This window comes from Perognathus longimembris, chromosome 28 (genome assembly GCF_023159225.1).
Source record: "Perognathus longimembris pacificus isolate PPM17 chromosome 28, ASM2315922v1, whole genome shotgun sequence".
In the NCBI taxonomy this organism is placed as follows: domain Eukaryota; kingdom Metazoa; phylum Chordata; class Mammalia; order Rodentia; family Heteromyidae; genus Perognathus; species Perognathus longimembris.
This window is the reverse complement of record NC_063188.1, coordinates 76,560,585-76,577,123: the sequence shown is the minus strand read 5'-3', so window position 1 is coordinate 76,577,123 and position 16,539 is coordinate 76,560,585. Positions and strand designations below refer to the sequence as shown.

Here is a 16,539-nt window from a genome sequence, read left to right as displayed (position 1 = left end):
ATCAATCATATATGTATATGTGTGTGTCTATAATTTTGACAGTTATCTTCAGAGTTTCAGTAAGATTTGAACTATTAACTTTATTTTCCACAATATTTCAGTGTGTCTTATGATTCTATCAAAATTCCTTTTAGAACTTTTTTCTTTGCAGTCCTAGGACTGGACCTCTGGGCCATGTACATAACGAAGCAAGCATTCTACCATTGAATCACATCCCCAGCTCCAAAGAGCCCCTGCTTTTTTGAGACCAGGGCTCACTATGTAGCTCAGACTGGCCTCAAATTCCCAATGGTCCTGAAGAGGCTCTTACAATAACTGTTCACCAGAGCTTTACTCTTCTGTCTCTGGCCCTGGTCTTATCTGTCCAATTCAAACACAACCTCATTTCTACTGATAATTTTTATGGTCATTGCTTAATTTTATTTATAGATCTATTTTTATTTTCCAGGCACTGCTGGCTTACACCTATGATCCTAGCTACTTAGAAGGCTGAGGTGTGAGGATCATGGTTCAAAGCCAGCTTGGGGAAGAAAGTCTGTGAGACTCTTATCACCAATGAACTTTCAAAAAGTCAGAAGTTGATGTGAAACCGTAGCTTCTATTATTCATGACCCTCTTGTATCCCCTTCCTGTGGTTGTACCTGCACTATCTCTGTATCTTATCTGAGTACACTGGAAACCATGTATATTGGTATTAGAACTAGGAAACTGAAAGGGAATACCAAAATTGAGAGACACAGGGTAAAAAGACAAACGACTACAAATGAATACTTGCAAAACTGTTTGGTGTAAATCAACTGAACAACTCATGGGGGGAAAGGGAAAGGGGGAGGGGGAGGGCGGAATGAGGGAGGAGGTAACAAACAGTACAAGAAATTTATCCAATGCCTAACGTATGAAACTGTAACCTCTCTGTACATCAGTTTGACAATAAATTTTTTTAAGTCAGAAGTTGACCTCTGGCTCAAGTCATAGAGCACTAGCCTTGAGCAAAAAAAGCTTAGGGAGAGCACCCAAGCTCTGAATGAAAGCTCTAGCATCAGCACTCCCCCTCCAAAAAAAACCCCCAGCTCATATCAATCTTTCAATCTTTCTTTTCCACTATTAGAAGAAAAGATGGGAGCAATTCTTTTAAAATTTAGTGCTGAAGGGATAATGGAAAAGCAAAAGAAGACCTTTTCATGGATTTCTAGTGTGATGCAATAGAAGAAATCCATGAAGAAGGCCATTAGCTGAGTATTTTTATACCATGTGAAACCAAAGTGAATCACCACCACCACAAGATCTGGAGATCATGTCATCAAGTTCAATAAATTAAAGTAGAAGAGACCACACCAACATCAAAATGATCATTTTAACAGTCAAATAGCATAAGTAATTTGCTGCTAGAGGTGGAGGATGGGAGAAAGGGGAAGCAATATCCAAATTTGGGGGTAAGAGAAAAGATATGTCCCACTCCAGCCAGCAGGAGGGATATTGTCACTGTAAGCATTAGTTGAGGTTAGTGAGGTCACCAAGTTGTTAATTTTCTGAAAGCAAGAATCTCATTCTATAGCTTCATTTACTTTTTCCTTTACTGTTTATACTTAGTTCTTATAATAAAGCTGTATCATATTTTCCTTTACACTACAGGGAATGTGTAAAATGATGTAAATAAACCAAGAAATAATGTTAGAGGTATATATTAAATGCAAATGATGCTTATTAAAGGAAAATTAACACTAAATGTCTTTACCAAATGAGTCTCTGAGACTACTACTGTTAGAGTTAGGGTTCAGAGATGATGCTAAAGCTAGCTTCAGGAGAGTTGAGGACAGAGTTGACTGACAGAACCCAGGGCTAATAGAAACAGTCTTGGGGTTTCAAGACTATTCACAGTCAAATAACTTAAACCAATTTGATTCAGCAAATACTATTAATTTTCTGCTACAAGAGAAAAAAAAATCCCAAAAGAAAACAGGCAGATACATTAGCTGCAGGAGAAGGCAAATTAATGAACAGGATTGGGAAGCGGCAAGTTAAGTCCTACAAGTAGTATTTTCATCCTCCTGTCCGCAGAGCTAAGGGTCATTCTAGATCCCCAAGACCACTGGCTCTTGTTTTGGAAGAAATCTGCAAAGTTTTAAGCCAGGGAGCTGCAGATATACCTCTCAGAATTCCAGTTATTGATTAGGAACCCCCTGGCCCCAGCCCTGTGCTTGAGGGAAAAGAGATGTGAATCCTTGTGCTTAGGGGCCAATATCTCTTTTGTAGGCTCTATAAAGCGAAAAGCTTAAACACTAAATTCCTGTAATGCTTTGGAAGATGAAAATCTCTAAGTGCTACCCAGACAAGGCTGAAGTTACTGATCTTACTTAATAATGTTTTATACTTGCCTTTTAAAGTGGATGAATTGAACATTCTATTTCCTTATAATAATTGATAGTCTTCACACATAAATATTTTCCTTCACAATAGGAAGTATCCAATTGGTTATGATATGGTAATTGTATAAGAGACAAGGACATTAGTAACTTTTTGCATGTGGTTAAAAGTGATCCAAGTAGGGCTGGGGATATAGCCTAGTGGCAAGAGTGCCTGCCTCGGATACACGAGGTCCTAGGTTCGATTCCCCAGCACCACATATACAGAAAACGGCCAGAAGCGGCGCTGTGGCTCAAGTGGCAGAGTGCTAGCCTTGAGCGAGAAGAAGCCAGGGACAGTGCTCAGGCCCTAAGTCCAAGGCCCAGGACTGGCCAAAAAAAAAAAAATGTGATCCAAGTAGAGGCCTGGAAATTTAGGCCAGGCCTGGTAGCCTAAATTACGTTTGTAATCATGGCTATTTTGGAAGCAGAGATTGGTCAAAGTTAAAAGCCAGCCCTGGCTAAATGCAAAATACTACCTGAAAAATAGGGACATTCCTCAAGAGGTACAGCACCTGCCCATATGTCAAACAGCACTATGACTTAAATTTTCCTTTAGGGAATTTAAGTAGAAAGATGGTGGAGTTTATTCTAGATACTCTTCTCCAAGGCCAAGTCGTAATAGCTACACAAATGACATCTGGATCCAAAAAGTTTTAATGTGAGATCAAACTGGCATTTAATATGGGGGGGGGGCCCTACAATTGTGTCTCCAAATGTATATACTCATTGCTTTCCATAACACACCCATGCCTAGATTTCAAGTATATGTATGTATATATGCATGCATATATATACACATATATAGTTTTATTGTTATTATTATTAAGGTGTTAGACAAAGGAGTTACCATTTCATTAGTCAGGTAATGAGTACAATTCTTTTTGGACAATGTCCAAAGGAAGACCTTTGCTTTCCCCCAGTTTTCTCCTCCTGTCCCTGCCCACCAGTTGTATAGTTCATTGTCCATATTGAGTACTTGTTTGCCAGTGAAATCACATAAGAGTTTGATGAGTTATACCTTAAATTAAAAGTATAAGAGTTTGATGAGTTATACCTTAAATTAAAAGTAATACATGTTCCCTAAAAACAATGTACAGAATGACTAAGTTACAATAATTACACGTGTGGGATAGGGGAGGGGAGGAACCACTCAGGAAGAAGAAGGCTATGACACAATTGTGTATTACCTGAAGTCTTACTATGTAGACTAAAGTATATATTCCAAGAAAATAAGAGGAAAATGTAACATGATATTAAATGTGATTAACTGACAGTGGTGGAGTGCTAGAAGATTTTTATTTACTTTTTGGTAACTTCTTGATTTTCCACATTGTCTATCCTTCCTTTTTTGAGTGTGCTGGTACTAGGGCTTGAACTTGGGGTCAGGATGCTTTCCTTTAGCCTTTTCATTCAAGGCTGGTGCTCTACCACTTGAGCCACACATCCACTTTGAGCATTTTTTAGATTGTAGATAAGAGTCTCATGGACTTTTTTGTGCCACACTAGGGCTAGAACTCAGGGTCTGGGCTCTGTCTTTGAGCTTCTTTTGCTCGAGGCTAGCACTGTACCACAGCTCCACTTCTGTTTTTGGTTTGTTTGTTTGTTTTGTTTTGCTTTGCTTTTTTTGGTAGTTTTTTAGTGGAGAAAGTCTCATAGACTTTCTCATCTGGAATGGCTTCAAACAATGATCCTCAGAGCTCAGCTTCCCAAATGGCTAGGATTACAGGTGTGAGTCACCAGTACCATGCTACATTTTCTAACTTTATCACATTTATTTGTTTGAGAAGAGATATACTAACAGGCTATTAATTGTGAACATCTTGGCAAAGCACCTGGTAAAACAGTCACCACATACTTGCATGTTTGTTTTGGTGATTCAGTCTTTTATTTACCGGTTTGGTTTAAAGTAAGTCTCATCTATGTGATTTTATTGAATAAGGAATCCACAATATCAGCACATGCTAAGCATGGCACATAGAGAAAATATTAAATTAAAACTTTAAGTAGCGAAATGTATTCAATGCCTAAGGTATGAAACTGTAACCTCTCTGTACATCAGTTTGGTAATAAAAATTTGAAAAAAAAGAAAATTTTACAAGTAAAAAAAACTTTAAGTAGCAAATGAATGTTAAAGTTTAGAGGGCTAGTTGGGCACTGATGACACACGCCTATAATCCTAGTTACTCAGCAGGTTGAAATCTGAGGATCACGGTTTAAAGCCAGCCTGGACAGAAAAATGTGTGAGACTCCTATCTCTAATTAGCTACCAAAAAGTCAGAAGCAGAGGTGTGGCTCAAGTGTTAGCCGTGCACAAAAAAAGCTGAGGAACAGTGCACAGGCCTTAGTTCAAGCCTCAGGTCCAGGACACAAAAAATGGAGGGCAAAAAGGTATGGCTCAAGTGATAGAGTACTTACCTAGCAATTACAAGAAAGTCCTTAATTCAAACCTCAGTAACACAAAAACAAACAACAGAAAAAGAGAAGATGGAGTCTTATTTCTTGTGTATGCTGATAGTGGGACTTGAGCTCAGGTCCTGCTGAGTCTTAGTCTCCTCTTATAAATGACTTGCTGGTTTTATAGGTCTGAGAAAATCAAGTCTTTTATCACCCTGCAAGAAGAGACATCAAAGCCAGCACATAAGAGGACTGCTGCAAGACTGTATGTCAGCCCTATGATGGAATTGGCTAAGCATCCTCAACTGCTACGTAGGGGCATGTGTCTTACTGTAAGTTAATAGCAAGACTGTCACTACTATAGCCTTTGTTATCAAGTCTTGATTCTCTTCAATATTAGAAGAAACAAGGATGAAACTAAACTATAACTCACTTCTGTTTAGTTTGAAAAAGAGGTGTATGGCTTTTCTCCCAGCAGATTTGCCTTCCTCATTCTTCTTCCTTGGACTGGGTCTGCCTTCCCTGTGTTCAGCCTGCCTGGCCAATAGAAAGGTACAAGTGAACCTGGGGCTGAATTTGAGACTCATTGGCACTCTCCCAAAGGGTATGTATTGTGAAGCACTAGTGGCTCATGCCTGTAATCTTAGCTACTCAGGGGGCTGAGATCTGAGACTCTTAGTTCAAAGATAGCCTGGGTAGGAAAAGTCTGAGAGCCTCTTATTTCCAGTTAACCACAAAAAGCCAGAAATGGAGCTGTGGCTCAAGTGGTAGAGCACTAGCCTTGAGCAAAAGAGCTTAGGTAGGGACAGTGCCCAGTCCTCGAGTGCAAGTCCCAGGACCAACAAATTAAAAGGTATGTATTACCTTTCTTTTGTATAATAGTCTGAGTCTGTGGAGGTGATAGGTGGAGAGAGGGCTTTTGTCTAGAAGGCAGGCCTGAAAGGACTCTCCCTTCTCTCTTTGTTTTTTGAAAAACCTTATTAGAGCAAGAAAGTTCCATGGCATTAGTGAGATTATGACCAATTTGGGGTTAAAAGGAATTCTCTTTTTTCTTTTTCCCTTTTAGGTGTGGAGAGAAATAAAGACCATTGATTTTAGTGAAGTTGAGGTAATTTCCTCTAACGATAGGATTTTTCTTTAAAATATATACCTGTGGTGGACCAGTGACTCTTTGCTTTCATTGGAGTTGAAGGAGCTGTTCTTTTGTTTTTCTGTTGGTTGTGGGGCTTCAACTCAGGGCCTGGGCGCTGTCCCTGAGTCTCTTTGTGCTCAAAGCTAGTGCTCTACCATTTGAGTGGTTAGTTGTAGATAAATCTCACGGGGATTTCCGCCCCCTCCCTCCCCAGTCATGGCCTTGAACTATGTTTCTCAGATCTCAACCCCCTGAGTAGTTAGGATTACATGCATGAGCCACTGGCATCCAGCTGGAGCAGCTCTTTTTAAACCTGGAGGAGTTGCATTTGAAAAAAAATAGAAGCTGAGCATGGTACCACACCTATAATCTCAGCACTCAGGAGGCTGAGGTAGGAGTGCCTTGGCTACAGGTATAGTTCCAGGCTAGCCTGGGGTATATAGAGAAACCTTAACTTTAAAAAATGAAAAGAAAGGAAACAGGAAAAGATTATGAAAAGTAGCTACAAGTGAGGACCACTGGGAAGCCTTCCTAGGAAGGTTTTTACTTTTCTAACAGAAATAACTTGTTTACAAGAAATTACATTAGGAATACCTCTCCTTGAAAAAGGTTCTTTTCTTTTCTTTTAAAAAATAATGAAGGTTGAAAGATAAACTCTCTCTTAAAGAGGCTATCGGAGGTTTTGTAGATTTTTCTTCCTTACGGTGGATTAGGCTGAGTTGACCAGAAATGACATGAAATGTCTTCAAGAAGATATGTGTATAGTCTGGTCAAGGTGGCCCATGGCTATAATTCCAGCTCTTCCAGTGGGAAATTGTGAGATTTGCAGTTAAGGGCAAGCATAAAAATTGAGACCTCATTCAGCAAACAAGTTGGGCATGGCAGTATGAGCCTGTGGTTCTAGCTAGGAAGGGAAAGAAGGCATAGGTAGGAAGATTGTGGTCCAAGGCCAGTCCCAGGCAAAAACAAGAAAATTTATTTGAACTACAATTAGAGCAAAAAGGTCTGGAGGCTGGCATAAATTGCTTGCCTAGTAAGTTGGAAGCCTGAGTTCAAACCCTAGGACTGGTGACTGAAGACCCTGAGTTCTGTCTGGCAAAACAAAACAGAACATGTGTCTGAGGGGGGTGGGTGTTGTTCTGAGATTCCACTTGCTTTATCTCTAAAGGGTTATCTCTAGCTGTCTGACTGGGTACCTATTTTTTCATATTTAAAATATGACTCAGGGCTTTGAGCACACTAGGTAGACTCTGCCACTGAGCTCTACCCCGGCCCTTTTAATTTATTTTCCCACTCCAGTCTTTCTCAACTTCCTTTACCACTTATTCCCCTCTCTCTTTCTCTCTTCTACTTCTTGCTAGGTGTCCCTTATTTTCCTTCTCTCCCTCTCTCAATCCTCCCCCGTATTCCTCGTTCCCTTTTGGTTTTGTCACTCTCTTTTTATTTGCCTCCCTCATTTTCCTTCCTCTTACTCTCTCCTCCCCTCCTTTTCTCTATCCTTTCCTCCCTCTTCCCTGTTTTTCTCCCTCTTCTCATTTCTTTCCCTTTCTCCCACCACTTCTATCTCTGCCTCTCTCACACACACCTCTTCCTCTTACCCGTCTGTGTTGTCTGTCTTTCTCTCTTCTACCTCTTCCTCTTCCCCCACCCCTCTCTGCCACTCTGTCTCTGCCTCTTTTATACACCTCTTCCTCTTCCCCTTATCTGTCTCTCTCCCACTTCTTCCTCTTTTCTCTGTCTGCCCACCCCCTTTCTCTCTCTCTCTCACACACACATTTTGTTTTATTTTATTTTTGTTTTGCTTGTTGTTTTTTTGGTGCCCATAATGGAGCTTGAACTCAGGGCCTTGAGCTTCTCTCTTGTTTTGAAAGAGAAATTCCATAACTTTGGTGAGTTTGGGGGCATTTTTGTTTCCTGAAAAGAGAAAAAAAATTAAATGCTGTTCATGCCCTGCCTTCCCCCCCACCCGAAAAAAATGTGTTCATTTACTTTGAGAAAACAGTGGAGAGGCTTGTGGAGGCTGGGGATACTTTCTCTTAAGTAAACATTCCTGGCTTTGTTTCTCCTCTACTTTTTCTAATCATTTCCCCAACTAAAAAAAACTACAGTAAGAATAAAACATTTGAATTTGGGTGAACTCTCATTAAATAATTTGCTTCCTTTTTTTCTCCTTTAAAATAAATCACATTTGTTTACCTTGTGCTTTAACAGTAAAATTTGAGTCTTAGTGAAGTTGGAGGACTTCTCTTCGAGAGAAAGATGTTTTTATTTCATTAAGAATATCTGTATTACCAATACATGCCTTCTTAAAAGTTTATACTTTTAGAGTAAGCTCCCATGGCTTGGTTACTTAGGAGATATTTCTTTTTTTTTCCTTTCCCCCTTGCATAGAATTAAAACTTCAAGACATTTGATAAGATTTGGGTTCTGTCTTTAATATTTCTTTACTTTTAAAAATTAAAATGCATGTATGAAGTGGGGCAGTATATTTCATTGGCTGGGATTTTAAGAATATTTCTTCTTAAACAGTTTTCCTTTTATGTTTTTCTTTAAAAGGTTAAAATCATTTATTTATTTATTTGGTAAGGCTCTATCCCTAAGAAGGTCTGTCTCTTGTTTGAAATTATTCCTTTAATTTTTTTTCAATTTGTTTACTTATTTACATCTTGTGGGAGAATCACAGTAAGTTTTGTTTTGGGGGGGAGGGGAATTTGTTTTGTTTTTGCCAGTCCTGGCACTTGAACACGGGGCCTGGATACTGTCCCTGAGCTTTTGGGCTCAAGGCTAGTGTTCTACCACTTGAGTCATTGCTCCACTTCTGGCTTTTTGGTGGCTAATTGGAGAGAAGAGTCTTGTGGACTTTTCTGTTCAGGCTGGCTTTGAGCCATGATTCTCAGATCTCAGCCTCCTGAGAGCCACTGGCACTGGTGATAAAAGATTTATCTTGAGGTTGGTGGTAGGCTCTAATTCTTTTACTTAGTTATTGAAAAAAGAGGTAATTCACATACCATACAGTTCATTGGTACAATTCTATGATTTAGTATATTTTAAATATTGTGCAACAATCAGCATTATATAATGCTAAAACACTATTATTATTCACTTCCTTGTACCCTTAGCCATCACCCCTTTATTTCCATCCATTTCCTTCCAGACTCTGGCAAGTACTTTTTCTTTCCACTTCTAAGGCTTTGTCTGTCCGGACATCTTGTAAAATTAGAAGACATAATGTTACGGAGTTTCAATGAGGTTGGTGGGGCTCCCCTTTGGAAGATTTATTTTCATCCTCCAATTTGTACCAGGAAACAGACATGGTACATGGTATACAAATAAAGTTTATAAATTTTGTGAAATTTACAGACTAGAAACAGTGTTTAACATGCTAATTTTTAAAATCTGGGGGCATAGCTCAAGGGATAGAACACACCTGCCTAGAAAGTCTGAGGCCTTGAGTTCAAATTCCAGTACCACCAAAAACAAATAATTTCGCATTTTTTAAAATCATTTTTCTTTGGGAATAGAAGCTTCATAGGCTTTGCTAATAGTCTGTATGTGCATGCTGGGACTCAGGCTCAAACTCAGGGCCTTTTCTTTTCACTTGGCTCTTTTGCTCAGGGCTGACATCATATCATTTGAGCCACAACTCCTCTTCTGGCTTTTTGGTGATTAATTGAACTTGCCTGCCTGAGTTGGCTTCAAAACACAATCCTTAGATCTCAGCCTCCTAGGTACCTAGGATTACAGGCATGAGCCACACAGCCTGACTCTTTTAATAGTTATTTTGTACCAGTCCTGAGGCTTGAACTCAAGGCTTGGACACTGTATCTGCGCTTTTTTGGCTCAACTTCTTGAGCCACAGCTCCATTTCTGTTTTTTGGGGGTTTTGTTGTTGTTGTTTGTTTTGTTTTTTTAGTTAATTGGAGATAAGAGTCTCATGTGCTTTCCTGCCCAGTCTGGCTTTGAGCTGTGGTCTTCAAATCTCAGCCTCCTGAGTAGTTAGTATTATAGGTTTGAGCCACTGGAATCTGGCTCTTTTAGTAATTTTTAGAGGAAGCATGTTCCATTATCTACAGTGAATATGCCTTTCTTTTCTTCAGGAAAATTCATAAATTCATTTCTCCAGTTTGAAAATAAGGTTTATTTTCTTTGGTGAGGATGGGGCATCTCCCTCTAGGAATGATTGCTTTCTTTCTTTTTAAAGAAATTCTTTAATTTTTATTTCACTGAGGAAATTATAGTCAGTGGGCTTTGGAATGGTTGAGTACCCTATCCTTAGCATTATTTCTATTTATTTCCTGTCCAGAAAAAAAGGTTTTCTTTGGAAGTAATAGGCCAAGGTCTTGTGTGTCTTATCTTTTTTTCCCCTTAGGCTCCTGTTCTATGCTGCTCCCCTCTGGGAACATTAGAAGTAGAGTAGCAACTGTTGCCTTAGAAAATATTAGAGCTGGTGAAATCAGAGCTAAAATACTATTGTTAGACAAATGAGGATCCTGTGTGTCACAGAAGGCCATATATTAGATATTTTTAAAATTTACAATACAGCCGAGCACTGGTGGTCCATGCTTGTAATCCTAGCTACTCAGGAGGCTGAGATCTGAGGATCATGGTTCAAAGCCAGCCTGGGCAGGAAAGTCTGTGAGACTTTTATCTCCAATTAATCACCAGAAAACCAGAAGTGGCACTGTTGCTCAAGTGTTAGAGTGCTACCCTTGAGCTGAAGAGCTCAGTGAGAGTACCCAGGCCCAAAGTTCAAGCCCTATGACTGACCAAAAATAATAATAATAAATCACAATACATACGATTATCATCATATCCTATTATCAGTTAGGTTATAATCTTTGTCATTCCCTACCATGCTGTCTTCTTTGGGAAAAATAAAAGGCTAATACTGCAGAGAAAATCACTCTATAAATTGTAAAGTACTACACTAGCAGAAAAGTTTATACAATGCTTATCATAATGCCCCTGAGTGGTTTCTTGGCCTCTATAGATTTTTTTCACCTTTTCACCTTGGAGGCACTTTAGGAAAAGGTTAAGTTTTTCCTTTTAGGCTGCATATTGGCAGAAGCTGCAGTTGTAGATTTCTGAAAATGCAAAACAATTGTACACTTTCAGAGGAAAGACTCACTGACAAAATACCTCATTATCTTTTCTAGAACATCCTGCAGCAAATATCCAGGAGCTCTCTGAATATACCAAATAAATCATATGGTATCATTAAAGCCTGGCAAGGAAGGGGAAAGAGCCTGAGAAGAGAATAATTTCATTCTGCTCTTCAACAGGTTAAACATCTGAATCTATAATCCCAAAGCTGTTTATAGTCACTACAGATATTTGGCTCACTTAGGGAAAAAATTTATTGCCTACTCCTGAAACAAACAACATCACCATTAGTCTGCTGCTGTCATGACTGCATAGAATAAAGACACTTTATAAACCATTAAAATTGTTCATAATTTGTTTCTTTTTTTTTTTTTTTTTTTTGCGCCAGTCCTGGGCCTTGGACTCAGGGCCTGAGCACTGTCCCTGGCTTCTTCCCGCTCAAGGCTAGCACTCTGCCACTTGAGCCACAGCGCCGCTTCTGGCCGTTTTCTGTATACGTGGTGCTGGGGAATCGAACCTAGGGCCTCGTGTATCCGAGGCAGGCACTCTTGCCGCTAGGCTATATCCCCAGCCCCATAATTTGTTTCTTAATTATGGTTCTAATATCCATTCTGAAAAAAAAAACTATTTCCTTAAGGGATATGTATTATAGGATATTTAAATAAGCATATTCTTTTTAACTCAGAAACTGGTGGAATATGTTTTTGTTCACTTATAGCTCTAGCCTCTATACTGCTGGAAATGGAGTTCATTAGTTTCAAGCATCAGGAAGTGTTTCTTGAGCAATACAGAGAGAGCCATATTATGCCAAGCACTGAGAAAATCCTACTTTTGATAAGCTCACAAATAGGTAAAGGAAATAATATTCAGGTAAGAATCATACCAGGTATTATATAAACAACTGGTGGCTATTTTACAGGAAAATGTGTGTCAAAATGCCAGTTTTTTGCGCAAAACCTGTTATATTTAAGAGTAATGGTAATTACTATGTAATCATTAGCAGGAATATACATATTCCTTCCCTCTCAAATGAAAGCCACAAAACCATAGTTCTCAAATTTTCATCAATCATTTGTTCTGGGTGATTATAATTTCATAGTAGTCAAAACCCAATAAGTAAAAATACAAACTGTTTTTATTCAAGCATAGTTGAAGGGGGAGAAGCTAATGTGGTCTACTTTATATAAATCCCATTCTCCCCAAGAGAGCGATAGCATTATTAACGAACCAATTCACTTATCCTTACTTACACTTGCTGCAACCAGGTGGGAAATCATGGCTCATTTACTTGGAATCAAAGCATTTTAAAATGGAAGAAATACACAGGTTTGATTTATAGATTGTATTACCCTGGTAGCTATTTGAAAGAAAACAGAAGCCCACTTTAGTCAGTCTTTACTCCCGTGCTCAGCAAAGGACTACGACAGCAGAATCTGAAGCCTTATTGAAATCCCTAAAAAGAACAGACTGCAGGCTGAAAGATTTATTTGTTTATTTATTTACTTACTTACTGTAATACCAGTCAGCAAAATTACCTGGTAGAAATTTGCAATCATATTCAAACACTTGATTTTGCTCATTATTTTCTTTTGAATTTTCAGGCTAGTTTCATGCTTATCATGTACATATTCATTGTATGATGCAATTTGTATTTTGTTTTATGCCCTGATTTGTGTGTGTATGTGCGCGCGCACATACCTGGTATGTGTGATTGTTTTTACCCAAATTGTCCTCAAGGAGGCAGTGTTTGAGAATAATGTCATTCCAGCTAAGATGGCAACCTGTTGTTGAATGTTAAGATCAAACCAGCTGGTTGCAGGTGGATGCAGAAAAAAATGGTCCTATCACTGAAGATCAGATATTTCCAAGTGCACCAGAGAGAAACTGCATAGCAACACGGAGGCTACTGGAGAAAGGTTGGGCTCCTAGCAATGTAAGCATTTGCCTAAATCCTTCAAAATCCTCCAGAGCCATCCATTAGTTAATCAACATAACAGAATTGTTAGATAGGATTCTTAACTCTGTTCTGGAGATAAATGATTCAACTAGTGTCTGGCTCTTCTGGGGACAAAGTCAAACTCCTGAGGTCTTTGTCTCCTACCAGTACTGCCGCTGTCTCAGCCAGCTGGTCAGCACATCTGAATGAACACTATGGAAAATAAGCTAGACCAATTCCCCTTTTCTTTATCCTCTCTATCTGTCTGGCAGAAATTTTCTTGTTAAGCTGATAGATGCTTCTATACTGGAAGATAATTTTCACTGGAGATGAGAGTAGGGGGGATGCCTTTCAGAGGTCAAAAAAGGATGATTTTGTAGGCAATACAGGTAATTAAGGTGTCAGTTTCATTGCCAGGTTCCTAAAATTTCACTTAAAATGGCCACAGTTCAGGTGACTCTGGCATATCTCCTTCCCATCAACTTAATACAAACTCTTCCAAAATGACTAGAGAAAGCCCCAGGATCAGAATGACTTCCCTGTCTATCTACCCTGTTCCTTTTCTAGAAAGCTCCACTGAGAAAGGTTTTTGCAGGAAGGAGAAGGATCTAGCCCCTGGTGAAAGCAGACGTGAGCTTTTTTTTAAATGTCTGAATCTCCTACTGTTCATTTTATTTATTTTTAAAAGCTGTGTTTTGTATTCTGTGAAACTTTTCCCTGTAGCCTTCCACTTCTTTGTCTTTTTTCATTGCAAATGAGATGTTTTGCATCCCCCCCCCCAAACTGGGGAAGCAAGCAGCTCTTCCATTTTATGATTTCAAGTGTGGATCCTCAGTAAAAGGGTTCCCAAATCACATCCTAAGCCAAACTAAGCAACCTGATGAACCCGCATTATTAATGTGTTGTTATTTGCAGTTGTGTTTCCCTTCAGGGGAAGCTAAAGTAAGGTGTATATATGTATAACCCACAGTTTCATGGAACAAAGTTTAGGAGAATGACTAGGGGGGAACAGAAACAGTAAAAAAAAAAAAAGTCTCCAACTGGAAAATGTACAGAAGGAAAAATTTAATATCCAGGGTAAACACTGAAAACCTTCTTTCCTTCTCCCTCTTGGGCTGTTGTAGGAGGACCCTTCACTCCCTCCCCCCTCCTAGCTAAGTGCCACGTTTTCTAAGACATCTCTGTAAACGGAAGGGTTTCCTTTACAAGCTCTTAAACCCCAGCTCTTATTTCTTAATGTCTGAATCAGGACTTCAGTGGCACCATTCCAACTGATCCTGGTGCAGGATTCCAGTTATGGGCTTGTGATATATCACTGTATCACTGCACTTACCTGCTGGGAAATCCTGCAGACAAATGGAATGGTGGCTTCAGCACACACACACTTGCTCTCCAACTCCTCCCAGCGAACCCTGCCCTTCCCCTGCAGTGCATGTGGGCGCCGCCCATCCCCGTATCCCTGGTGGGAGTACCAGGTCCTAGCAGCTGGCCAAGGCGCGGGACTCCACCCTGGAGCGTTGCCAGCTGAGCCTGGGTTGAGATGCCCCCTCCTCAGTGGCAGGAAAGGGGCCAAGCAGACAGTTGGGCCTCTGCGGCAGTGACCATAGCTAAGAGGTGTGTCCCTCTGCCCCTACTCAATACCAGCAGCTATGTATGGGGCAGCTACAAATATTTCACATTTCTTGAGCTCCCTCTCTGGCCCCCTCCCCCCCCCCCCCCGCCCCGCTGCCCAGGGCATTTTCTACCCTTTTCAAGACTTAGGCACTCACCGCACTGTGGCTCCCCACGTCGAGGGGGGAGGGGATTGTCCTCAATCCCAGCTTTGGGGTCACTATCCCATCACTAGCCCCAAGCAGCCCACTCTCACTTCCCACGTGTTGCTTCCCGCCTTCCAACCTCTTCCCACTCCCCCATTCCCGCATCTTTCTGAGCATCTTGGTCAGCCAAACGGGGTGTAAGTGATACCCTGAGTCTATCGAACTCAATAGCCACCCGACCTCCCTTATTTCGTCCCCTTACCTTTATTCTGGACCATGTCACTGGCGTTCGGGGCGATGGCAATGGCGAAGTCTTTAGACGCCTCTCTTGAGGGACCACTGGACACTGCAATAGACATGGTGCTGGACTCGGCTTCAGACGGCATTCTGGAACTGGTTCAGGATAGGACTGTGGGCCCAGCTCTGTGACAGGTTCTGGGGCCGTCTCTGGAACTGTGCCCGAGACCGGCTCTGGGGCAGATTCTAGGATTGGCCCTAGGATAGGTTCTGGGGCCGGCTCTGCGGCAGGTTCTGAGACCGGCTCTGGGACCGGCTCTATGGCTAATTCGGGGACCGGCTCCTTGACCAGCTTTGTGGCTAATTCGGGGACTGGCTTGGGGAGCGGCTCGGTGGCTAGTTCGGGGACCGGCTCCGGGGCCGGTTCTGCGGCAGGTTCTGGGACCGGCTCTGGGGCCGGCTCTATGGCTAGTTCTGGGACTGGCTCTTGAGCCAGCTCTGTGGCTGGTTCTGGAGTCGCCTCGGGACAGGGTCCTGGAACAGGCTCTGGATAGGGCTCGGGTTTAGGTTCTGGCGAAGGCTCAGGGAGCGGTGGAGGAGCGGGCGGCGGAGGGACCGGCGGTGGAGCTGGAGGCGGTGGCGGCCACGGCGGCGGTGGCTCTGGGGACTCTTCGGGCTGCTCTCCATCCTGAGGCGGGGCAGTGCCCTGGGCCGTGTCAGCTTCGTGGTCCATAGCTGCACCACCTCAGGTCTGGGCAGCCTGTGTCCCTAAGCTTGTAGGGCTAAAGAGCCCGCGGGCGCCCCACCCACTCCAGTCTGACATCCCCTTGCGGGGTGCCAAACTTTCACCCGCCGCGCTCCATGGCTGGCTCCGCTCTGAAGTCTAAGCTGGGGGCGCAAAGCGTCTGTCTGTGTCAAACACGCCCCTCGGTGAGCGCACACCTCTCCGTAAGCAGCCACCAGCCCGATGGGCGGGAAACAGAGGGGCTTGAGAACGCGGACTGGGCAGAGCGCTTGATGACCTCCTAGCGACGCTTGGGAGGGGAGGGGGAGGGCAAAAAGGGGAGGGGGAGTGGAGAGGCTTGGGAGGAGGGTTTGGTGCCTGGCTGCGTTTAACCCCTTAGTGACGCGAATGGAGTGTGTGTGTGTGTGTGTGTGTGTGTGTGTGTGTGTGCGCGCGCGCGCGCGCGCGCGCGCGTGTAGACAGGGACCAGAGGCAAAGTTGGAGATCTTTGAACCCCTCCCCCCCCAACCACCTCAAACAAGCTGCTGCTCATCCTATGGATGCTCTCTCCTCTTAGCAGCAGGTGAATCTAGCCAGGGAACAACTGATAACTCCCCTCCCCCTCCTGCCTCATCTCCAAGCCTTGCTGGTCAAGTAAGCCCTTTTCTCTAACCCCCGGAAAAGAAATTAACCTGCAAGGAGTTTCAGAGAAGGCACTTCCTTCAGATTCAAGTAAAAAATTGTGCCCCTTTCACACACTCCCCTGCTTCAGATTTCGTATTTCGGCGCTTTACCAAATCCTAGAGGTTTGCTGTTGGAGAAGGGGTTTATACTGCTTCCAGAAATGAGTG

The 16,539-nt window shown here is 42.0% G+C and overlaps 1 protein-coding gene across 1 annotated transcript in view; it reads right to left on the bottom strand.

The window, feature by feature from the left end:
• The window catches only part of Dgkk (diacylglycerol kinase kappa), a 118,491-nt gene extending 102,794 nt beyond the window's left edge, over positions 1-15,697 (bottom strand). Inside the window, exon 1 of the mRNA XM_048335398.1 lies at positions 14,990-15,697. Within this exon, the coding sequence (XP_048191355.1) occupies positions 14,990-15,697 (708 nt within the window). The remainder of the gene's footprint in view (positions 1-14,989) is intronic.
• Positions 15,698-16,539: the final 842 nt, after the last annotated feature.